Below are 26786 nucleotides of genomic sequence, written 5' to 3'. Positions count from 1 at the left end.
ACAATATATAAATGGCTGCACCATTGAACTTCAATTCCATGCAAATTTTTCAAGCTGTTTTTCACAAATTTTCTTTCAGCACATATCGTCAGGTTCGAACTCTTACAACTTTGATGCTAGGAACATGAAATGTTTGCTGCATGTTCTATAAAGTATGGTTAACAAATTAGAATATCAGATTTTTGATATGTTAATAACTTTTTAAATTAAAAAATAATTTATCATAACGATATGAGGCATTCAGAAGTCAACATGATTAACTTCTTTTCCAAAGATTTTGAGATATTCAAGGTTAAAGTTAAACACACACTATTAATTCTGTGATGTAGTCCAGAACAATACTGCAGTATGTGGGCTTTTTACTGAACTATGGAGCAAATCACTTTGACCATTGAAAATATGGTCAATTTAATACATTGCCAACTTATAAACTCTGAAATAACCAAAAGTGGAGTTAATCATGTTGACTTCTGAACGCCTCATATGTGCTAGAAAATTAAATAACTTTTGACAAAACAATATATTAATCTTTTTATTTATTGTAAGGATATGTTTCTAAAATATGGATGCTTAGTGCTTTTCTAGGTACATCAAAGATACATACTTAAAATTTGTACAAGGAGATGGATTTTAAAAATATGCACCCATTTTTTTAGAAAATGGGCATAACTCAAAAAAATCTGGATGACATGCATAAAAATTGCATGTATATATATATATATATATATATATATATATATATCATAATGGAATATATGTGCCAAAAATGAATCTACTAGCTCAAAAACTACAGAAGTTAGAAATTTCACCCATCTCCCTTCTTAAGTAAATACAACAAAATGAAACCAGTCTTGCTGTTAGTTCTGAAGTTTCATGAAATACAATTTAAAATCTTCTGTCTAAAGACTAAAAAGAAAGTCCTACATTAGGGATATTGTGTCCAAGAGTTTGTAATTACATGAACTGATACTGGTAATGTTGATACATTGTCGACATAGGAGTTGAAAGGGTTAAATGCTTACATTCTTGGTTAATGTAATCTGCCAAATGCAACTAGCTTTAATTATTGTGTGGCAGTTGTTATTTTCTACATTACAATGATCAGGACTGATCTGACTGAAAACTTAAACTTGTCAGGTGTTGGAAATATGGTCACATCCATAAGTATTGATCTCGGTGGCATTTAAGGACTATTTTGTACTTAATACCCACATTTGTGGTTTATACACATACTAGCGATCTAACGTAGCTATTGTAGCGAAGTATTGAAGATTATTAATGTTGGAGATATTGGCAAACCTTCATTACAGGCCGCCATATATAATAATGTAATATTTTCATTTACTATTTTAAGTGTATACATATTATACAGTTTTTAGGACTTTGACTGAATTTTAAATATCTGTTCCTTGCACTGTCGGTGATAAGTGAATTTAATCTATGCTTATTGCTTGTAAAAGGAATTATCTAATAAAGTATATATTGTGAAAAATATGTTCGTGTTATTCCAACGACTGGTTCGAGTTTTGATGATGCTGATTTTTCTCCCCCCTACAATTTTGTAGCACCTACTTTTGGTTGTGTTGTTTTTTTTGTCTGTTTTGCGGGTTTGCCATTATTTTCATTACATCATGATTTGATTTTGAAGGATCACTTTAGTCGTGGAGCTAAATGTGTATTGACTTGCCATTCTTTAGCCTTATGCATGACAAGAGTAAAAGAATGTCATTGTCAGCCCTACTTTCACTTCTAAAATGATCCTTTTTCCATAAATAAGGAGGACATTGCCTTTGTCACAAAAATACAGTGTTGTACGTGTAAAGAATTTGTGCAATGAAGGAGTTTATCATGAAGAAAATCATTACATTTTCTGATGTCACAACCCTACAGTTTCAGACCGTGTATACGCATTTTATGTTTGCCTGTAACACATGTTAACTTGATGTAGTTATATGATCAGAGGCGAATATGTCCTTCATATTTTTGGAAACAAATTTGTATTTTTATTGTTTTTTTATTTAGTTTCTTTCTAATTATGTAATTTCTTTTCCGTTTTTCGGATTCCTGTTCCTACTTCCATTTCCCCCATTGCACAATGCTGGTGTAAAATCAGGTACAGACTGTGTGAAAGTGAAAGGACAGCGGCTGAAGAATCTTCTCGCAAACTCGGACAGCAGGTTGCAGAGAAAGAGGTGAAAAACTCTAGCATTGAAGGTGATCTTAGAATAGAGAGGGAGTGGAGGACGTCACTGCAGGAGACGATGGTGAAAGACAGAGACAAGATATCTCAGCTTCATCAGGAGCTGGCGCAGCTCAAGTCAGTTGCAGCTGTAAGTGACTTTCGTTTTAAATCTATTAGACAAGATGCTTGAGTTAATACTTGTGTCTGTTTATAACTAATCACTTACATAAAACTCATAGAACTCTGTGAGAGGAGCCATGAATCTCAAAGTGTCTGTATACTATAAATTGCTAAGAAATTTCCACATTGCTTTTCACTAGTAGCTCGTGACTTTTCGTTTTTATAAAATACTAGCCATTCCTTGTGCTTCACTGCACTTGTTACAAATAATGTCATTGACTTAAATCTATTATACGAGGGCTATTCATAAAGTAACTTCCGTTTATTTTTTACAAACCTGTGAATGACGTTACAGAATTTGGTTACAATACATTTGAAAGTATACACTCTAGTTTATTTTTCCATATAGTTTCCAGTCACATTGAGACAATTGTCGTAGCGTTTGACGAGCTTTGAAATTCCGCAGTCATAGAATTCGGCCACCTGCGACTGAAGCCAACCTACCACACTGATTTTCAACTCTTCGTCATCGTCAAAGCGCTTCGAGCCAAGCCACGTCTTCATGATGAACCTGCGGTTTACTCTAACCCTTTCGTCAACCAAACAAATCAGATCTGCATTCACGATACTCGGTCGACAACTTCTCTCGTCATCATGGACATTGGTTCGTCCATTTTTGAACATACAGCACCATTGTCTTACATCACCTTCACTCATTACGTCTGGCCCATAAACTTCACAAAGTTGGCGATGAATTTCACTAGCTTTACAGTTTTTGGCCACAAGAAATCTTATTACAGAAGGTACCTCACACCTGGTGGGACTTGCGATTGCAGCACACATTTTGACAGCACGTGGCTCAGAGAGGAACAAAGACACGACCTTGACTCTACCGCTGCTCGACGCGTACTTCTTCAAGGTACACTACACTGCAAGAGCGGCGCCACCGTCTCTGTTGTTACGCACGCTATATGAAAACGGAAGTTACTTTATGAATAGCCCTCGTATTTTCAAATGCAGTGGAAAAATTCAAATATCTTGGAGCAACAGTAACACTTATAAATGACACTTGGGAGGAAATTAAACGCGGAGTAAATATGGGAAATGCCTGTTATTATTCAGTTGAGACGCTTTTGTCATCTAGTCTGCTCTCAAAAAAGCTGAAAGTTGGAATTTATAAAACAATTATATTACCAGTTGTGTGATTGTGAAACTTGGACTCTCACCTTGAGAGAGGAACAGAGGTTAAGGATGTTTGAGACTAAGGTGCTTAGACAAGTATTTGGGGCTAAGAGGGTTGAAGTTACAGGAGAATGGAGAAATTTACACAATGCCGAATTGCACACATTGTATTCTTTACCTAACATAATTAGGAACTTTAAATCCAGACGTTTGAGATGAGCAGGGCATGTAGCACATACCGTATGGGAGAATTCAGAAATGCATATAGAATTTTAGCTGGGAGGCTGGAGCGAGAAAGACCTTTGGGGAGGCTGAGACATAGATGGAAAGATAATATTAAAATGGATTTTGAGGGAGGTGGGATATGATGGTAGGGACTGGATTTATCTTGCTTAGGATGGAGAGCGATGGCAGGCTTATGTGAGGGCGACAGTGAACCTACTCATGTTCAGAATGTGATGGTGTGTTTTTGTATGTTTATAAATTTCTTATTGTTCTTGGGTATCAAGTTTCTGGTTTTTTGATTGGATGTGTAGTATTTTCATGTCAGTGTCTATGTTGCTGTAATTTCTGCAGAACACATCATGAACTCCAATCACAACTACAGCAACATAGACACTGGCATGAAAATACTACACATCAACCAAAAAACCAGAAACTTAACACCCTAGAACAATATGAAATTTATAAACATACAAAAACACACCCATATCACATCCTGAACACTCAGCTGAATTTCTAAACACACACCCTTTTCGACACAATTATGAACACACCTTACCACAAAAGGAAACCAGAAGACAGCGCGGGATCTTCACTAGGCTTCGGACAGTGAGGGATACCACTTCAAAACTAGTCAGCCAGGTAAATTGCAAAGGTTAAGGAATTGTAATTGTGGTTATATTTATTTTGGAGTGAACAGAATACAAAAATGAACATTAGTGCAGTTTTAACTGTGAAGTTATTAGGAGGGTAGACATATTAAGGGGAATGATAGTGTGACTGGAAAATGATAACAGAGATAATACAGTTTTAATAGTAATATAAGTATCAACATCAGTCTATTATCATTGGGGAATAACAACTTTACCTTCATCATCAGTATCATCGTACATTATACATGAAATTAGGCTATTTTAACCCATTTCGGTCTCAGCTAAACAGGGTATAAAAGTCTTTTCTACGGATGCCATGGTCTTTGTTGTTCCTGTGAGTAATACAGTACTGTAAGAGTATGTTTGGTATTCTGTTTGGTGACGTTCTGGATACATGTTGGAGCCATCTTTCTCGATATGAAGATACTTTATCTTTGTCTTCCAGTGGCCGTATATGGAGTTCTTCTAAAATATCTTCATTTGTCCGATGGTCGAGAAAAGTACATCAGACAGTTTGTCCCATGTAGCTTTTACCTTCAAGATATTAATAAATTAGAGGAAAATGTAAATAGATAGTATGATATCACCTGAGGATAGAAATGTGAAGGCACACCATAGCTTGTATTATGGTTGTTGACATTAAAATATAAATATAAAATACAAATAATTTATTCTGTAGAATGTTCGTTGTAGGGGAATCCTGTAGATTTGCTCTCTGGGATTACATTATGGAGTATCTAGTAATTTTCCTTCGTTACTGCACTAGTTATGAAAATGTCAAATAATGAAATAACACAGGGGGATCTTGGTTTCCTGAGAATGTGCACCAACCCAATCTCTATTCACCACAAGTGTCACTTGCACTTGCAGGAATTTGAACTCAAGTTACTAAAAATAAAATTTACATTCTAGTTATTTGATTAATGGTGCAACTTGCTTGGATAAATCTGTCTTTAATTTTTTTATGAGCTAATATTATTCTTGATTGCACATTTTTAACATTTTATATCACTTAAAGTCCATAGTAACAGTTAGCATGTCTGACCGTAAAGTGAGCGGGCTCGGGTTCAAATCCTGGTTGGGACAAGTTATCTAGTTGAGGTTTTTCCGAGGTTTTCAGTCAACCCATTAAGAGCAAATGCTGTGTAACTTTCGGCGCTGAATCCTGGACTCCTTTTGCTGGCATTACCACCTTCATCTTACTCATATGCTAGATAACCACAGCACTTAATAAAACGTCGTAAAATAACCAACTAAAAAAATATATCATTTAATATATATATATATATATATATATATATATATATATATATTATTTTTAATGTACCGAAGTACATACTCTTTCATCGTATATCATTTAAGATTTAGTTATAAAAACAATTTTCTAGTATTAAATAAAAACTAAGCTGGTAAATGATCTTAGTTGACTAGTTTCGTCTGCACTGTTAGTCATCTTCAGAACTGGTGAGTCCTTCTTAGGACGTGTGTTCTGTTCATGAAATCCTATATATTCAACTGAAAAAGCCACCTATATGTTCAACCGAAAAACCAGAAATTAAATACTCTTGAACAATACACACAAAACCACACCCATAACATAACCTCAATACACAATTAAATTTCAGAAAAAACACACTATTCCACTCCACAATACTGAACACAAATGCACTCAACACCCAAAGCAACTCTAGACGAAACCGGAAACAAGGAAGGATCTCACTAGTTTTGAAGATGACTAACAGTGCAGTCGAAACTAATCAAATAAGGTAATTTACCAATATAGTTTTAATTGAACACTAGAAAGTTGTTTCTACAGGGTGATCCGTTTGGGTATGGAGAAAATAAAAACACCATAAAACATTTAATACTGAACTTTATTTGTTGAAACTTTGTGCATACAACACTGAAAGATGGGAGATTCCTCAGAGCTCAACATGACCCCATTGCTCACCCTGCACAACTCATAACGGTGATGCAGTTCAGCCCATGTCCGTTGTAACATAAGAGGGGTGATTTGTTGAAAAGCTTGAGTAATTTTTACTCTCCAGATCATCAATGTTGCTGGGTTTCTGTGAATAGACAATGTCTTTAACAAAACCCCACACGAAGGGAGTTTGGGGACCAAGTGAAGAGATAGCTGCTTCTCGTACTGGGTTTCGCCTGCGACCTCGTGCATGTTTTTTAACACAGAACCTGTTTCTACAAATGTTCGATACCACAACATTATGGAGTCGTATTTAGGTACATTACGCACACCATATTCACGTCGAAATTCCCTTTGAACTCTTTTAACACTCAAATTTAGCATACCAAAGAACACATTGTGCCTGCTGTTGATTTGTAGTAGCCATTTTAATCATCTACGATTTTCATTTGTCCTTTCAGATTATGCATTGTTGATTGTCATATATGGAAACTCCCATCTTTTAATCATAATATAACCAGCAAGAAATTTTTCCTACTATTATAATAGCTTTATAATAATATCCTTACCAAACGGATCACTGTATAACTGAATCTTATGTAATTTTGCGTTCTCAGAACTTCATTTCATTAAGTGTAACCAATTCAGATAGATGTAGGTGTACATTTCATACCTACACTTGAGCCCAATATTCATTAAATGTTATGGACTGGCATCTGTGTTGCAGAAGTACGTATCCCTTCAGGAGGAGTATTACCAACTGAAGGAGCAGTGTTTGGAGCAGGAGCAGACGCTTGAGGAGCTAGGCAACCAGCTCAGCATATCCAAGCTGCAGGTTGCAGACCTCAAGGAGGAGGCCACGCGAAACATTGCCAAGGGTGATGGACAGTGGGCTTCAGACAAGGAGGTGACCCACTGCAAGGGTTGTAGCAAGGAGTTCAACATTACACGAAGGCGGGTATGTTTACCAGCGGCTCTTGATAAATAATCTTTTGCTTTAGTCGTTAATTAAATAGGATTATTATTGTTGTTGAATAATTTTGAGGGAAAAATTGTTCCGGGGCCGGGTATCGAACCTGGGACCTTTGGTTAAACGTACCAACGCTCTACCAACTGAGCTACCCGGGAACTCTACCTGACACGGATCCAACTTTTCCCTCTATATCCACAGACCTCGAAGTGGGCTGACAACCGTCAAGCAACCAACATTGAGTGCACACTAACTCTGCGTGACTTAAATAATTGTGGTTTTCTGTTAAAGAACAGGGACGTTTATTATGCAAATGAAGCTTTCAAGTATAACTCCCTGTAGAGTTGATTTGAATAATTTTGAGGGAAAAATTGTTCCGGGGCCAGGTATCAAACCTGGGACCTTTGGTTAAACGTGCCAACGCTCTACCAACTGAGCTACCCGGGAACTCTACCCGACATGGTTCCAACTTTTCCCTCTATATCCACAGATTTCAAAGTGGGCTGACATTGAGTGCACACTAACTCTGAGTGACTTAAATTGTGGTTTTCTGTTAACAAACAGGGACGTTTATTATGCAAATGAAGCTTTCAAGTATAACTCCCTGTAGAGTTGATTTGAATAATTTTGAGGGAAAAATTGTTCCGGGGCCGGGTATCAAACCTGGGACCTTTGGTTAAACGTGCCAACGCTCTACCAACTGAGCTACCCGGGAACTCTACCCGACATGGTTCCAACTTTTCCCTCTATATCCACAGATCTCAAAGTGGGCTGACATTGAGTGCACACTAACTCTGAGTGACTTAAATTGTGGTTTTCTGTTAACGAACAGGGACGTTTATTATGCAAATCAAGCTTTCATGTATAACTCCCTCTAAAGTAGATGTGAATAATTTTCCCTCTCTATTATTGTTGTTGTTATGGTTAGGAATGAGACTCACTAAAAGCTAAGAATGTCGCTGAGTATACTAGAATAGATGTTACGACTTTTGAGTTCCTAGGCCTGGTTCACAAGATTGTGAAATCTAACTTTAGGTAAATAACAGTGAGTCACTTGGACTGAAGAATGCATGTTTTAAGTCACATATTGATGTGAGAGTGATGGTTAAGACGTTAACGAAATATTGTAAGTATTTTGCTTTGATACTGTTTTCGACCTTTTCTGCTATTTACACTTCAGTGTGTGGTTTACAAGATGCTTTGTCCAATTCATGTGACATAGTTATCTATTGTTAGAATTTGGAGACTTTTGAACCATGTCTGCTATAGTACACTCGGTGGCATTCTTCACTTCTAGTTTGTATAATTCTTTTGCCTATATGATATTTAGGTCATACCTTGCTCCTAAGGTCTCTGAATATACCAATTCTGAATTCTACGACATATTATAAAAATATATTCAGATGCAATTCTACATAAACAATACAAATTTACTCAGCATTAGTAAAAAATGATTGAACTTTGTAAATTTTATTTTATTTGTCCCTCTTAAAAATCACAAAGTTATTAGAACTCCATATGTCAGTGATAATCAACTCGTGCTGTTTGCTGCATATGTGCAGTACCGAGAATAGATTGTCCCAGTGCTTGCAATGCCAACATTGCTCACTAGTGCATGCACTGCCCTATAAGGGCAGCTGAGTTGGTCACAACTGCTATATGCATAAATGACCATGGAACTATCAGGAAGCCACCGGCGTGGCTCAGTCAGTTAAGGCGCTTGCCTGCCGGTCTGAAGTTGCTTTCGGGCGCGGGTTCGATCCCCGCTTGGGCTGATTACCTGGTTGGGTTTTTTCCGAGGTTTTCCCCAACCGTAATGTGAATACAAGGTAATCTCTGGCGAATCCTCGGCCTCATCTCGCCAAATATCATCTCGCTATCACCACTCTCATCGACGCTAAATAACCTAGTAGTTGATACAGCGTCGTTAAATAACCAACTAAAATAAAATAAATAAAAAAACTATCAGGATTCGAATTAAGGTTTTACATGTATTAGCTGGAGATATTATGCATATGCTACAAACCTTTTAAAATCCTTTCTGAGACCAAAAAGTTACATTTGTTCGGATCAAATTTTTGCACATGTAAAGGACAAGACTAAAATCCTATCAATCAATTATTATTATAATACATTACTCTCTTAAATTGACAGAGCATATCGGGAATTAAATCAATGGCTTTCTCAAAACACTCAATGAAATGTTTCATATGAAACAGTTTTTATCTCGAAAGTAAAGCAAAAACGAGCAAAATATATTTAACTTTTTGCGCGAAACTGAAGAATTAGTTACGGTAGCTTTCAACCATGCCATTATGGTTACGACCAAATAGAACTAAATACACATTGTCACCAACATAAGGGCATGATTTTGGCATGTGGCGTTGATAGAAGAAGAAATTTGTTTTTTCTCTTTCTCTACCTCCTTCGTTCTGAACATTACTGACAGATAGCACCATTGTTAGCCACAAGGTTAGGTAGGATTAGATGAGCAAACACATATACTAGTCTAAATTAGACACACGGACAGTGATAAGACTTATTAATATTTTTAAATATACTTTGGTTAGGATTATGTTGTTCCTTAACAACATTTTCAAATATATTGACGTTAGCATTACATACTATTATTTTTCGTATTAATAAAAAATCTTAGAAAGGGCTTGTAATGTTGAGACGCATATGCGGACCTCTCATGCAGTGCCAGTGTGATCCTTATCTGGATTTATTTTCGCATGCACATTCCAGATCAAATGAAGAAGTTACCTTCGTGCTCCAGTTACATATCTTGCATATACATACTTTCGTTCATTTCAGTGATATTCTCTGAACCACACCTTTTTTTTTCCCTTTATTTTGTGATAACCTACTATAAGATCTTACTACATTTGCAGTTTCTTTCAGTGTATTGAAAACATCGCCATTATACTCCGTAAACCTTGAACTTTACTAGCAGAGTTTATGTTTTTTAAATTACTTTGTCAGTCTTGAACATTATAATTGGGCTTTGCCTGTTATGTTCAATATCAAATAAAAATAAAATAAATTATTGGAGGATATAGTCGCGAATTTTACTACAACCATTTCGATTGTCATTTGTTTCACACGGCTCGATACAGCCCGGTGACTAGTGGCCAGCATAGTTGGTGTTGCTCTACCATGTGTATTGTGCAGTTGTTCCCTGTTTTGTTTGATATATTTCAAAGAATAACCTTCCGAAATTAATGACATTACTTTCAGTTCACCCTATAGAAACTTTCAACAGAAGTCTCAATCTGATGATTAGTAAGATCTCATCTGCCTGGCACAGTCGGTATAGCGTTGGCTTTCTGTGCTCGAGGTTGCGGGTTTGATCCCAGCCCAGGTCGATGGCATTTAAGTATGCTTAAATGCGACAGGCTCATGTTATTAGATTTACTGGCATGTAAAAGAACTCCTGTGGGACAAAATTCCAGCACACTGGCGATGCTGATATAAACTGGGCAGTTGCGAGCATCGTTAAATAAACCATAATTAAAATGTAAAATTTAGTAAGGTCTCCTTGTTAGTATGGAGTTTGACATTAAATTGTTGTGTTGCAGCACCACTGCCGGAACTGTGGGGAGATATTCTGCAATGCGTGTTCAGACAATGCAATGTCACTGCCGTCATCTGCGAAGCCGGTTCGGGTGTGTGACGACTGTCATGTGTTCCTCGTTGGTCGGTACTCAGTCGTGCAGTGATCTCACCAGAGTCCATTGCTTTGCAGCTCAACATTATACACATTGTACAGAAAATCTGCTTTGCAAAACTTTTAACATATGCTTCCATAAAAGACAAGCTTTGTTTATTGTAGCCCAGATAGTTTACTGTCCTCTACAACCAGTGTACAATTCCGTGTAAGCATATCAAGTCGTGTAAATATACCAAACTCTATGACTTGTTATATATTTAACCCTTTGTAGAGAAATGAGCTGTGGTGCCATCCATCTCAGAAGTAGATTAATTCAATTTCAGCTGTTAGTTCTGTCTTTGTCTCTTTCGGTATTTAATTTGTGATTTTGTGGAGTAGGTTAGTCACAAGTGATTAGGAAGGCAAATAATTTTCTAGGATTAGATATACATTCGTAGAATTGCTTTATGTGAGTGAAACTTATGATTATTGCCATCTGTCATAATCAGGGATATTTCTAATCTATCAACTCTGTCAATTTGAAATTCTTCACATCGATATTGTTGTGAGAAGAATAACTTCTCTTACGTACTTTTCATTAACATTATTAATTTAATATATGTGCTGGTGTACCATTAATGTTAGTTAAAAAACAGTGAATAAGTTACAGTGATATAGTACTGGCATACTGTTAGCAAGTACCTTACTATAATAATACCGGACAGCTAGCAGTTTTACGTGCGAACGACGATGGTGCTGCTACCTACCTGCCAGGATGGAGATACTCGCGAAACAAGCTGTAATCAACTGCAATGTATATTGTTGCTGGGCTAGTTAATTTGTTAATAGTTTTATGAATTAGTACTAGTGTTAAAATGTCAGGGTGTATATGTGCTGTTTATAATTGTGACAATTGCAGCATTACAAATTGCTCCAATCCGTACTTTCGATTTCCGTCAGTTCATAAAACGTAAGTCAACAACATTCTTTAGTAGGCCTAATTCCTTCGTCTTTGTGTTGAAGAAAAATACAAATTAGTTTTTTTATTTAGACCTAATAAATAAATAGAAGTTAAAATGTATTGGATTTTAAAGTTTTATTAAATTAAGTTTTATTGTTGTCCACACGCCTTTACTAATTATTACAAGCATCAGATTACTATCAATTTTATCTTTGCAGTTGTCAGCAATGCGTATATAAAACATTACTGTAAATTCATTCCTAATATCAGATTGATTTTGTCTCGGTAAACCAGAGACAAAATATGTAACAATTAATAACGGAAAGTAATATGAAGTATGCAGTATTTCTCATAATATGCAGCTTTGATATAAGATAATAATTTTACATTAATACTATTCGACATTTCTTAAGTGTTTCATATATAATTCCACATTAGTAACTCACGTTTTAAACAATACTCCGAATCTCGTTATGTTAATATTTGTATATGTGAACGTAATTCCATCCCTCTCTGCTAGATGTCAGGTCCGTGATATTTCGCACTCACGCCAATGCTGCTAGTATACAGCTGTCCGGTATTATTGTAGTAAGGTATTTGCTGTTAGTACGTAAGTACTTGATATAATGATGGAGAGTCAGAGTTTATTATAATTGATACGTTGCAATAGAGAGTTTTCGCACCCTACTGGTACGGTAAACGGTTAACGCTGTGTTGACAACATTGATGAACGAGCTAATCAGAGACATTCACTTCATGTTATTTAAATAGCAGATCCGCTATCTCTAGAAGGATAACGTGGAAGTGAAAGAAGTTTACCATAGGCCTAATTCAGTGTTAAAAACATGGCATCTCGTTTGTGGATGATATTCTTCTACTCAGAACAGCTCAAGATGGATAAATTATTCAGGCCGAAATATCAGAAGGCTCGGGAAAGAATTTTTCATTGAGATTCCACTCTCTACCAAGCAAAAACATTCCTTTGTTTAACTCACTATAATTCAGAAACCAGTACAGATTGAATAGTGACCACTTTTAAAAGTAATTTCCATTCTTTCTCAATATTTCTCTCACTTTGAACCCCCCCCCCCCCCCCCATCAAAAGTGAAAAATATAAAGTTTGCCACTTACCAACTTTTGAAGGTGTAAATGTCAATTCTGAATAATCACTTCGAAGTTAAGTTTTTTCCTCACTTTTCAGAAAATATTTTCATTACGAATTTTTTTCTGTTTTCCTCAGACATTGAGCTATCAGTTAAAAAAATTGCAGTTCGATTGATTAAATATCATTATTATTATTCCAATTCAGAAACAACTAAGTAAACTAAAAGAATTCCAAAAGGAAATAACATTTCAATGGATACCTAGTCATTATGGCATACCTGGAAACGAGAAAATCGATAATATTACAAAACAGGCAACATATTTGCAACCAAAACCCCTTCAAGTGATATCTCTATCCAGTGCTTTTGCTTCAGTGAAGTCTCATTTTACAAACCTATGGATCAACAATTGGCTCTCTTCTGACAAAGGAACAATTTTACAGTCTGTACAAAAGAAACCAAATGACCTGGAAATGTACAAAAACTTGCCCAGACATGTTCAAACATTTTTAACAAGAGCCAGAACAGGTCACATTGTCACTCAATTGTACCTACACCGATTTCACATTTCTGATAATCCTACTTGTCTGTGGTGTAATAATCATGATGAAGATCTGGAACACATTCTTCTATACTGTCCATCCATAAACCACAAAAGAAGTAAATTAAAATCATCAGTACCAGTTGCAGAAGACACAGCCCTGCAGTATATATTGACTACACCCCACCTCTGGCTACTAGCAACAGGCATCTATAATGAACACTGATCAAAATACCCCTCATTTCTCGTGAAAAACAACAACTGAATAGACTACAGTGGACTATATTGGACTTCATGTTGTCAGCAAACACCGATTGCTTATGATTCTTTCCGAAGCTTTACGAACATAAACCTACGTCACCAAATATGTCACTTCTGATGTGAACATAGCATTATCCATTTTGTGGGCGACGAGGGTGCGAAAACTCTCTAACATATTTAAAAAAATAACATTATTCAGTTGTGCTTTGACATGGACACGAAACAGACGCATGCACAGTACATTCATAACTTCATACACTCATACTGATGGATACATAACAGTAACAGTATTTATCAGAGGTTCAGTCATTCATAGTTCTTTTTCCACTCACTCTTTGTAACACAGTTCTAGTAGTTTCTCTTCACTTTGTCAAAATGTACATGTTTCTGCCCCATATGGGTACAGTGTCACACTTCACACAAAGCACTTCACTAGTCTCTTCCTTAGCTCTTTAACCAGAGTTCTGCAGAAAATGCTCCTTTATCTATTAAAAGCTTCCTTGATCATTGCTATCCTTCTTTTGACTTCCTGGTAGCAGCTCATGTTACTGCTTATACTACACCCCAAGTATCTGTAGCTGTCCACTTGCTCTACTGCATCGTCTCGAATTCGCACGTTTACCTTCTTCATTTTTCTTCCTATGACCATGGACTTCGTCTTGGCATTTATCTTCATCCCATACTGCTCACAGCTGTCATTTAGCTCCAGTAGCATATCACTTAGTATCATCTCCTCTTCTGCTAACAACGCCATATCAGCAGCAAATCTTACGCACTTTATTGTTCTTCTTTCTACTGTCACCCTCCCATGTTCTGAAAACAGTTCTTCACTAAATCCTCCAAGTAGTTGTTGAACAGGGTAGATGTTGAAAGACATAAATAGTTCCATACTTGTCTTCGTTGTTATTATTATAGGAGAATTGACTGTTATTCAGCTTATATGACTTTATTTCATTTCATTCATTAGACAACCTTAATCTAAAGATATGCGTTCACTGCATCATATCACATCATCGGATGAATCACACAGATTGGAGAAAAACAGTCTTTGCTATAATTGTTATGTAACTGCGTTTACTACGTCGTATCACATGCATGGGCTTTCGGTAAATCTGTCCACGATTCTTGGAGGAGCAACTTTTCCAATTCGTGCGACCATGGCCTTTAATAAATCAATCTTATTTGCTCAACTGTTACTATTATGTTCTGCCATGTTCAGTGTCACCCCAAAATGGAAGACAGGAAAGTTATTTTGCTTGTAGAAAACTACGATGAATTATATAATTTGAGGCATCTTCATTACAGCAATCAAGTTATTTCTTACATGTATTATGTAACCAATATCTCTTTCGTTTCTTCCTCCTTGATTAATATGCATGAAACAATTACAAATTCTTCTTTGCTGTCACGCATGATTAATAGGCCTAACCTCAAAATTCCTTTGTTTTCAACAATGTCAATATCGTATGTCATATTTTTAAACAGCTGATAGGGAATCTGATGAGGTGGAGCCGTTACAATGAATGCACTCTACTTAAAATATCTGTTGCGTGTGATTCGTCTAAGGAGTGCGATTATCTTTACAACAATTTGCATATCTAATTCCATCACCCTGAACCCTGTATATTACAGGGATTTCCTCAAATTCCCTATTACTATTTGTTGTTGTTTGTTGTTTTCTAATGCCAGGCGTTTGACAATAAAGTCATTTGACCTCTTGCACTCCAATATTTTTCAAAGATATTATCATGCTCAGCCACTGAAGCACAGATTTTGAGGTGTTCCGAATCCATTTCTTGGTTTGAGTTGCACAATGGGCAGTTAGGGGACTGATATATTCCATTTCTATTCAGGTGTTTGGCCAAACAATCATGACCTCCTATTACTATTTTGTTTTACTTTAAGTTGGCTTTAACTGTTTCATTTTTAATATTTTTCCTTTAAGAGAAAACAGTATACTAAATAAAAAATTTTAGAAAATGTTCAGTTGAGAGAGAATGATTTTTAAATGCTACTGAACCAGCTGACGTTCAACAGAATGATCATCTTCAAGGCACTACACTTCATTTAATATTCAGTGCATGCAGGTCGTTCATATGTCATTCCATCCAGCATGATTAAGGTAAAAAGAAAGTTGGTAGTTGGTAAACTTACAAATCAGTTTCTTTCATTTCAGTTGCTTATGGGATGAATACATAAAGATATATGTAGAGCGGTGATCAAGAATGATTCATTTGACAGAGTTAATGATTAATAGTGATTTAATTAGTTACTGTGTGAAGTGTATGAAAAATACGTGCTCTTATACAGGGTGTCCCATTTATCTTGACCACCCAAAATTATTTTATACACAAGCACCAAATGAAAAATTGTTTCCTACAATGGAATTGAAGAAACATGTGGTATGAATGTGTTAAGGTTTACTGTTTGAAAATAATTTATTCAGGCCCTTCGTTGCCTTTAACTCTGGAAAACACTTTTACATAATATTCATGAATATGTTCTATTAGAACATAGTATAATATTAATAAATATACCGTACCATAATAATAATAATAATAATAATAATAATAATAATAATAATAATAATAATAATAATAATAATAATAATACACAAAATTTGAAATACCGATAATGTATACCCCCAGAAGAGAAAAGGAGTTGTATTGTTTGAAGAAGTACCTGCAGCCAACTCGTGGATCATCAAGCATGAATGTTTATCAAGTTCTGAATGGAGAGATATGCTAAAAATGACTGCGATGGTGGCACCAGTACGTTCTCTCCCTGGTCACTCAACAGGCACAACCCACTGTAGGCACTGCAGTGAGTATGAAACTTTACCACATGTGCTTGGGAGTTGCCCGCAGGTAGAAGTACTTAGAATAAAACGTCACAACATCATACGTTCTATGATCGCAGATGCACTTCGATCCAAAAATCTAGATGTTCACGTGGAAATTCATTGTATTGCTGATGGTGGAAGCAATCATAGGATCGATATCATAGCTATAAATAGAAATAAACAAACAGCCGAAATAATTGATCCAACCATCAGATTTGAAATCTCAGCCACTCAACCATCTGAAGTGAACGAAGAGAAAAAGAAAATCTACGATCCCACGATTCAGTACCTACCGGCGAAATACAACATTGAAAAAATCATAGTTACCGGTCTCTTCTTTGGAGCGAGAGGCACCATTCCGAAAGCCTTAGTAAAGTGGAGGGAAAAATACAAGCTGACGAGAGATCTTCAAGATGCCATCGTCACCAACATAATAAAATTTTCTGTAGCGATATTTCATCAGCATCTTTATGGTGTACATTCAATTTAAATTATAGCTGGTTCTATTTTCTTTTTCTTATGTCTTAATCAATTTTGTCTCAAACCTGTTTATATATTTATTCACTCATTAAAGCGACTGAAGCACTTTCTTCCTGATAAATTAAAATTAATCCTTGTACAAACACTCGTGATGCCACACTTTGACTACTGCGATATTATATTAAGTAACCTAAATGCAAATTTGAGCAGCAGGCTACAACGTGTGCATAATGCGTGCGTCCGTTATATTTGTAATATTCGTAAGTCTGATCATGTTTCCCCGTCTTTCCAAACTCTGTCTTGGCTAAGGCTAAGCGATCGACGAGCCCTGCATTCTCTTGTCCTCTTATTTCAAATTCTGCGCACTGCTACCCCAATCTATTTGGCTTCTTGTTTTCAAAATTTATCCGCATATCATCAGCTAAGTGCTCATCATACCCTACCACAAGACATCTTTATATTCTTCATCTTATACAGTTTCAGTTGCTAGAAATTGGAACTCGCTACCGAGTGATGTAAGGGGTTGTCATTTAGGTCAAAATTACATAAATTCTTACTTAACAAATTAATTGCTGATTAATATTTATTACATATTATAATGACACTAACATCTGTCCATTCCTATTATTATCATTAATTTCTCTAAATAGATTTACAAAACTTCTTATGGCAATTACATTAATATTCTCATTATAGAAATATATTTTAGATTTATATATATATATATATATATATATATATATATATATATATATTTTTTTTCTCCCTGTAACATAGTCCTAGTAAGCCTATATTAAATTAATTTTCATCATTTTACTAGCTAACTCAAATCTTAAATTAATTATAATTCATTGAATTAAATTAGCATATAAATTAAGTTACTACTTTACCTTATAGTTTTATCTAAATTTAAATAAATATGTAGTCTACTAGTCTTTAAAAACTTTAAAACTTAACTGAAGAATATAGCTGGAGAACCTTTTAAGTGTAGTGTAAATATTTGTAATTTAAATATATATTGTATCGATTAAGGAGGCTGGTTGAGTTGAAGAGAAGGCCTTATGGCCTTAACTCTGCCAGCGAAAATAAAACATTATTATTATTATTATTATTATTATTATTATTATTATTATTATTATTATATAATTTTTCATTTGAAATTTTATTCTGAGCTATTCTGTGTCGCAGGGCAAACCCAAAATATTGGGTCAGACCAATAAATTAAAATTAAATTAAAGAACTTTAATAATGACCTCCTTGACAAAATTCTGCTACTTTAAACTGAATGAAAGATTTTCCATGTTTCGGATACCCACTTCAGTGCCATTTTATCCCACTGACAGTTACTGCCAGTCCCACCGGTCGATCCTTGAGAATTCCGTCCTTTGATTGTCGCTTTCCTCTGAATCTCTGCATCCCTTCTTACCATCCACAGTGTTATCGGAGATCATGGAAGAAAGCTTTATTCGTAATCTCCGATTCCTCCAGCAGTTGTATTTGATCTGCTGAGCAGCACTATGGAATAAACACAACAGACCTTCTGCTGCAGAGCGAACATCGGCGATTATCGAACTTTGCCATACATGACAAATTTGAACTGAACATAGCACCTGTAATGCTCGACACTTTCGTACACCTTCTGTATGAAACAATTTTTCATTTGGTGCTTCCATACAGAGTTATTTTTGGTGGTCAAAATAAATGAGATACTATATTTGACTATTTATTTAATTTTATTGTCTCATTCTACAAAGGGTTAAATACAGGTAGAACTCTATGTCAACACTGTAAAGAAGAAATAACTCAACTTGAAGGTACAAGTTGTGTTGATACTAATTTATTGTTGTATAGCACTTAGTAATGATCATTATAGTTGATAACAGGTTAACAGTGCATTATTATTTTGCTGGATGCGACGAGCATTATTAATACGAATGGCCTAAGGGACCATGGAACGAAAATTCTTGTGTACTTTTAAGTAATCCTTAAACGAATGGATTCATGGAAGCATATGCCAAATGTTGCAAATGTACCAATGTAATTGCATTGCCTTTTTCATGCATTGTGCCAATTTGATACAGAAAATATTTTTTTAAGTTGGATAAATTTCGACCTCTTACAACTCCTGCATTTTGACTACTTTTACTGTAAGTTCAATTCATATACGTATAATGCCGTGAAATACTGATATTAATTTCTGTGTACAGTACGTTTCAAGCTTTTGGTAATGTTGTTGCAGTATTTTCAGTCTAAAATACTCGTTGAAATGAGTATTGATAATTATGAAATTTTTTTGGAACTCTTGCCGATCTGTTTGCAGGTCGCACGGTGCAGAAACTCGCTTCTGTATTTGTAACAACCGAAGTTTGAGGCACTAAATTAAATTATTTCTGTGGTCTTCAATTTTGGTCCAGTGTGCAATTTAATAATTTATGTTTACATTATTTCTGCTTCTATGTCAGCTTAACGAGTGAGAATATTCAGAGAGATACAAAACTGTTGCATGCTTCTGGAGGTGATGCTGAGAATCATAGTTATGTAAAAAAATCTATTTTTTTTTTCGGCATTTTTGTCATTCTGTCATTTTCGGGCAATAACAACAGATTGAGTCAGCCAGGGCTAGACCAGCATCAGCGGAAAGTCTTATGTGTAGTAACTGCTGCGCTATCACAGTGATCAGGCCTCTTGCTCGCGTGCATTTTGTGTTTAGTTTAGTTCGTGTAGTGAGAGTGTAGTTGTATACAGGGCGGCTCGCCCATAAGAGCTGCGGAGCTGCAGCACTCCCTGCTTTGTCAAGAAAATAAAAATAATTTTTATTTTAATTTGTAGAATAATTTTTTATAGCTTTTCTTAAGTAAATTGCTTTATATTTCATCTGGCCCGGAATATGTACTATTATCTGATGCATAATATTTTTGCGCATTGACTGTATTGGAATTGACACTGCATTCAAAGTCGTCCTGGGATCTGCAGGGTGGGACAGCTCGTAAGAGAGTGTGTCTTGCATGGTCAGGGGGTAGAAAGGTGAAGGGAAGCAGAGGGAAACTGCCGCTGTTTAAAACCCATATTTCGCTGCAGTAGCTTGCAGAGCCAGGCCACAAGGGAAGATCTATCCTCCCCTCTCACAATTGGATTCTCTATTCCCTTGAAACTTAATGACAAAATTTTTATTTTCTCTTCACATTCTTATTGTTGTAGAATCTTATCGAGTTAATATAACGAAATTAATATCCTCTTTTGCCTTATTATTATAATTATATCCAGCCTCCTTAACTGAAAATGTTTTGCGCGAGTAGAATCATTTTGATATAGCATGTAAAATACGAAAGAGACCTCTTTCCAGTTTTAGAAAATTGTTGACCATCAGTATATCTGAGTGTTGCTTTGGTGTGACGTCTTAATACCGTAACTTAACCAGTGCAAATGTGCAAGCATGAGTGTGTGTGAATTACAGAATATTAATTTTTCTCAACTTTCCCTTGCGGAGAAGATTGAAGTGAAATTTGTATATACCAAAATCTACTGCAGCGCCCCCAATCCACAAGTTCACGAGCCGCCACTGGTTGTATACCGTACATTTAGAGTGCAGTAGTGTGTGAAATATAGCCTTGAATAACGAGTGTTTATTTATGACAACTTTGTGAAATACGAATCTTGGAGAACAGTTGTAACAAACTTCCATCAGTCATTCCCTGATTCGCCAGAGTCTTCTAAAGCAATGATTTACAATTGATTGAAGAAATTTCGTACAACTGATCATTACTGGATAAGAAACGAACATGTGTGAAGCGTGTTCTCACTGAGGAGATGTTAGATGAAATTGGCCACTGACTAGAGAGAAGTCGTACGACATCATCCCGCCATGTAGCTCAGCAGGTAGGAGTGTCACAGTCGTCAGTGATAAGAGGTACGAAACAATTAAAATTAAAACCTTACAAAATTCGTGTAGTTCAGAGGTTAATGGAACCCGATTATCAGAGCAGACTTAGGTTTTGCATGTGGAGATGTGCAGCCTGCCAGGTATCACAAGAACGTCGTTTCGAACGTGAATTGTGAATTCAGTAAGTACATCGTTACACAATACTAACTGCAAAACTGAGATGTTGATACAGCGTCGTAAAATAACCCAATAAAAAAAAAAAACTAACTGCAAAAGCGCAGAACGAATCCTCGGCATATGGTAGTGTCGTTACATATGAATCAGTCGCTGTTAGAATTTTAGCCCTGGCTAGTTCACTCTGTATAAGTTCTTTTTTGTAGTAATCACCTTGTAAAGCAGGAATATTATGTTACTGGTGCAAAATCCAATTGACGACAAGGTTGGTGACCTCCACTGTTTTGTGCTTGCACTAGTTTAATGGATGATACCAGTTGGCCTATTCCATTTTCAGGAATTATATAAGTAAGCTGAGTCAATTGTCGTTTTCTGTCAGTTTATAATCTAAAAGCTTGTGTGGAATTGTTTGGAGGTATTCTTCTTAAGTGATCCAAATTGTGTGTGATCCCGAACCAGTAAACTAGAGTGGCGCTTTATATGAGTTTTTAGGCTTTCACGGTGACTGTGTTTATTGGAATTAGGCTTTTGTGTCCTGGAACTTGACGTTTCTAACGTTTAGGAACTACAGTCTTCTGGATTAGCTAACAAGCCCAACAGAGTAGGCGACGTATCATCATCATCATCATCATCATCGTCATCGTCATCGTCATCATCATCATCATCATCATCATCAGCCTTCAAGTGTTAGACCCCAGTGGATCTGTTACAGTCTCTTGCCAGCGTTTCCTAGGTCTTCCTAAATTTCTTCGACCTCTTGGGACACACGACAAAATTGCCTGGATCATCTAGAGCGATCCATCCTCTTGACATGCATCTGCCACTGAAGCCTGTATTGCTGCAGATAGTGGACGATAGAGTCAATTTTTAATTCCTTCAGAATATCTATGTTCCGATGATTGTTGAGAAGAGAGTATCCAGCAGTTTTTCGCATGAAACTCATTTCAGCAGTTAGGCGACGTCTCTGGTCTTAAAAATCTATTGAATCATTCCAATAGGGTGGTACTTCTCGAAAATCAAATGCCACTATGTAAATAATGATGTTTTATATACTATACAGCTCTGCAAATTCTTAAAGAAATGAAGAATTTCTTGGAAAAACAACCACAGTCCAAAAACGTAAATTTTCAGGAGAAACAAAAAACTCCGGCTGTTAATATTATGAGACTTGAATGTAATATAGAGTTCCTGTGGATAGGTTACAAGCCTGTCGCACAGTAGTCCAGTGGTGGGGCTGCTACCTTAATAGCCTTCTGGACAGGCATTTATATGGCTACTTACAGTAGCGAGGCATGGACAATCAGAAAAGCTGATGAGCAAAGGCTGACAACAGCTGAGATGAGGTTCATGCGATGAACAGCGGGATGCTCTTTGCTGGAACACCATAAAAATGTGGACATATTGCAGGAACTAAAAATGGATCCTATAGTTAATTTTGTTCAACAATATCGACTTTAGTGGAAAAAACATGTCGAAAGGATGGATCGCACACGATGGCCTAAACAAATTCTTACTTGTGTACCAAGAGGAAAGAGGAAATTGGGAAGCCCACGCAAGCGCTGGCATGAGACCGTAACAGATCCTGCAGGGTCTAATACGTGACGGATATGACAAAAAACTCTCTAAAATGGGTATTGTTGACACTTCAAGTATGAAATTCATCATGCCATTTCTTAAGGTGTTGTAGAAACTTGGATAAGCTGAAGTACATTTATAACTTATATTGTCTCATAGAAATACATGTGTAAATGTAGGTAACTGTGGACAATGATTGCTTTAAGAAAAAATACTCTGTTGTGGCTGAATCTTCATTTTCTTTATTATATCCTGTTTCTTCTCCTTTTGTTGCTTACGTTTCTTCCATGGAATTACTCCTGCACCTAAAGATGACTCCATTAACTAATACAACAATTCACGTGCTAAAGTATTTTTCTCCGAGTTGGCTTTTGCCACATACATAAGAAGCAGTACTGCCAATCTACTGCAATTTAAAAGTGTATGGATAAATGTTTCAATATGATATTAATGGGATATTTGTAAATGCTACCATCGTCCTGGACAATGGCTGTTTTCACAAAAAAAAAAAAAAAAGGTCTTTTGACTATAGTTGTTTTATGAAAACCACTGAAAATTTCCACTCCTATAACATAGGACTGCGGTGTTTTTTTCCACTAACAACAAATCCAGTAGATGGTCACTATAATACTCTCACCACATGCTTAATATCTCAAATTTGCATTTTTTGGACTATGGTTCTTTTTTTTTTAAAAAAAAACCCTTCAAATATATATATATATATATAAATATTTACTTGGTATTCAAAGGCGTTTATTTTACCCATTTAGTAATTTAAGAGAATTTTGTTGTTTGGAAATAGTTACCACATGATGGAGAGGACTATGTTGAGAACTTCTAGGAACAAAGCTCATCTTACGCTTTTGTTTCCATGATACCATGAGTGACATCAGAGTAAATCTTTCATCTCAAAACATTATAATTTTTCTCTCCTTGTAGGTCGAATATTGACATTTCACGTCAAAATTCACAAAATGGAGGAGGAAATACGATGTGGAAGACCCAGACCTCTTGTTCTCATATATTTGCATGTTTAATCTTCTTTTTTTCTTGAATAATTTTGAGGGGGGGCCAGGTATCGAACCCGGGACCTTTGGTTTAATGTACCAACGCTCTACCAACTGAGCTACCCGGGAACTCTACCAGACACCGATCCAATTTTTCCCTCTATATCCACAGACCTCAAAGTGGGCTGACAACCGTCAAGCAACCAACTTCGAGTGCACACTACGTAACTCCGTGTGACTTAAATTGTGGTTTTCTGTTAACGAACAGTGACGTGTATTATGAAAATCAAGCTTTCAGGTATAACTCCCTGTAAAGTTGATTTGAATAATTTTTCTCTCGAAATTATTCAAATCAACTTTACAGGGAGTTTATACCTGAAAGCTTGATTTGCGTTCTTTTTTTCTTCTTTGTGACTGTCTCATAAGGCTGGTTTAATCTCCACAGAATTCTTTCCCACATCTACTCTGACTTTTCAAATGATTTATGGCCTCTTGGTTTGCATTTTCGTATTTGTGATCCGACTTTGATTTCCATGTTGAGTAATTTCACTGAAGTCTCAAATATAACATAGACATGTATAATATGAAAATGAGAAATAATGGCTGTGATACATTTTACTCAGAATCACCCCTCGAAGCATGTATCTGTAATGTAAATCACTCTGTTTATTGAAAGTGTAAATTATCTTTGTTGTGTTGTGTTACAGCTCTTATTTCAGCATAAATGAAATGATGGTTGACTTGGATCTTTGGGGTTAATTCACCATAACGAAGAAAATGAAGGGAGAGTTTTGAATGTAAGATGCTTGAAATACAGGGTTATTATAACACACAGATGGCTTTTACAAGAAGAGGTTATCATATATTAGTAATTTTTTAAAACGTACTGTGATGGATACATGAATTAAAAATTTGTATAATAAAACAGTAAAAAATAATGTTTTTACAATAACTGATTTTATGATTTTGTACGATTATTGTAAAAACAAGAAATGTCATGAGGTACTGTTTTATTGTATATTTACAAAGGAGAAGAATGTTACAGATATTTGAGATGTTTATGTTTAAGTTGAGATTACAATAAATAATCTTAATTACAAGTATACTTATGGCTTTTAAGGAACCTGGGGGTTCATTGCCGCCCTCACATAAGCCCGCCATCGGTCCCTATCCTGTGCAAGATTAATCCAGTCTCTATCATCATATCCCACTTCCCTCAAATCCATTTTAATATTATCCTCCCATCAACGTCTCGGCCTCTGCAATAGTAATATACGTTACAAGAGCGGTATGTTGACGTTTTCATGGTCGAGGAAAAGATTGAAAAAGCGAAACGTAGTTGAGCTTTTTTAATTTCCGAGAACATGAAAACAAACATACCGCTCGTGTATCGTACATTATTTTGTGCGAAGATCGTTTATTACATACCTGAAAGACGAATTTCTAATTAGTTGCAATGAAATCTCCATGTTGGTTTCTGTTTAATGATGCCAACTTCGGAACACCAAAATATCTTTCTTCAACTTTGTTGCTGTAAAATGTTTTCTGTGTTTACTATACCCCAACAGGCCGTGATATACGTGTGTCTTTTTTTTCCCCCCAGTCTATAAATGCGAACTTAAAACAAACGGTAAGGTTATGTAATGATTTATTTTTCATTTTAATATTTTAACAATATTATTTATATAATATATTGCAGTAATAACATCGGCATCTGGAATCTCATTGATTTTTTCACGGCTTCCTTAATGTTACTTGTATCAGGAATGCAATAAGTTTCGTGGAGTAGTAGACTTTACTTAATTTTTGCAAATATTTAAAAACAATAATTAACAGTGCAATTTAGGTGAAATTGCAGTGGTAAGTTTCCAATTTATAATTATTACTTTGTTAAACGTCTCTAAAAATAATATGTTAAAAGCCTAAAGCAGTAAAATGAATGTCGCGCTTAAGCGGTAAGAAGAGGGAAATTGTTGTGTGTGTTACGTTGGGAATACTGAATGTGGTATTTCACACTTACCGCATATTGGTTCTGTGCGGAAAACAAGCAAATACGCACGATCTCGCACAAAACTATTATGTTCCGATTCTGAGCATTCTGTCCCTATTTTAACCCTTCCTTCATACACATCCACATACATGTACAAACTGTCTCTTTCTCTCTTTCAATCATAAACATTCTCTCTCTCTCTCTCTCTCTGAGACTTTCAATATGAGTAGTCATTTGTTCACTTATTTAGCTCGTTTACATATGGGGTACCTTAAAATGAAACATAGACTCAGCCTTCTATTGAATACCAGCTTTTATTATCATAAATGTAATTATACTGGGTGTTCATTTCAAAGTGTGTCATGACGTCACTGTTGATGAGTCAGCGATTTGAAGTGAGTTTCAGCTTTTATGTCAGAGAAGTTGCCTATTAATCAAGGCGTTCAATCTGAACTTGAGAACGTGTACGGTATAACTTGAATGTCCTAGCAACAGATGGCGGTCTGTACGGTCTATGTGCTACCATAACCTCTTTCGAACTGTGTTTTGTGCGGCCAAGTCGTACGCAGGGTATTCGTTATCATCGGTTGCGTATCACAACATTCCACAACACAAATCAATTGCTCCGTGTCCATGTTGACCGTCCAAGTTAATGTCAACAAATACGTAAGTAATATCTTAACCCACTTGCCATATCCCGACAGTAAGAAAAAAATTCACCTCGGTATGTGTTTCCAAACAGTTCACATTCCTGCCACTACAGGCGTTACCGTACGTATCGGTAAGTGCTCTTCTGAATGAACACCGTATTTGCCAGGCAACTTCTCTGGCACGTAGGTAATATGGCTTTGCGGAAGTGTAGGAAGATTAAATTCTCTAGGCTCATCGGCTAGCCACATGACGGCATACAGCGAGCCATGACACACTTTGAACTGAACACGCAGTATATAGACACTACACTCATCACAGGCTCAGATAGGGTTGGAAATAGTTCCTTTCAGTGTTAAGGCAACAGTCCCAATGGTGCATCGCTTTCCTGATGCCTTTGGCAAGGAAGCTTTCTGGTT

At 36.0% G+C, this 26786-nt stretch overlaps 1 protein-coding gene across 2 annotated transcripts in view; it reads left to right on the top strand.

Annotated features, from left to right (window-relative positions):
- The window catches only part of LOC138714687 (RUN and FYVE domain-containing protein 2), an 81675-nt gene extending 63909 nt beyond the window's left edge, over positions 1-17766 (top strand). For both annotated transcript variants that reach the window (XM_069846749.1, XM_069846750.1), the window contains exons 9-11: positions 2114-2330; positions 7011-7241; positions 10835-17766. In XM_069846749.1, coding sequence (XP_069702850.1) covers positions 2114-2330; positions 7011-7241; positions 10835-10975 — 589 coding nt within the window. In that variant the 3' untranslated portion in view covers positions 10976-17766. The remainder of the gene's footprint in view (positions 1-2113; positions 2331-7010; positions 7242-10834) is intronic.
- The last annotated feature ends 9020 nt before the right edge of the window (positions 17767-26786 follow it).

Source organism: Periplaneta americana, chromosome 15 (genome assembly GCF_040183065.1).
Source record: "Periplaneta americana isolate PAMFEO1 chromosome 15, P.americana_PAMFEO1_priV1, whole genome shotgun sequence".
Classification (NCBI taxonomy): Eukaryota; Metazoa; Arthropoda; class Insecta; order Blattodea; family Blattidae; genus Periplaneta; species Periplaneta americana.
The sequence above is the reverse complement of the archived record's forward strand: the minus strand, read 5'-3'. Positions and strand labels throughout refer to the sequence as shown.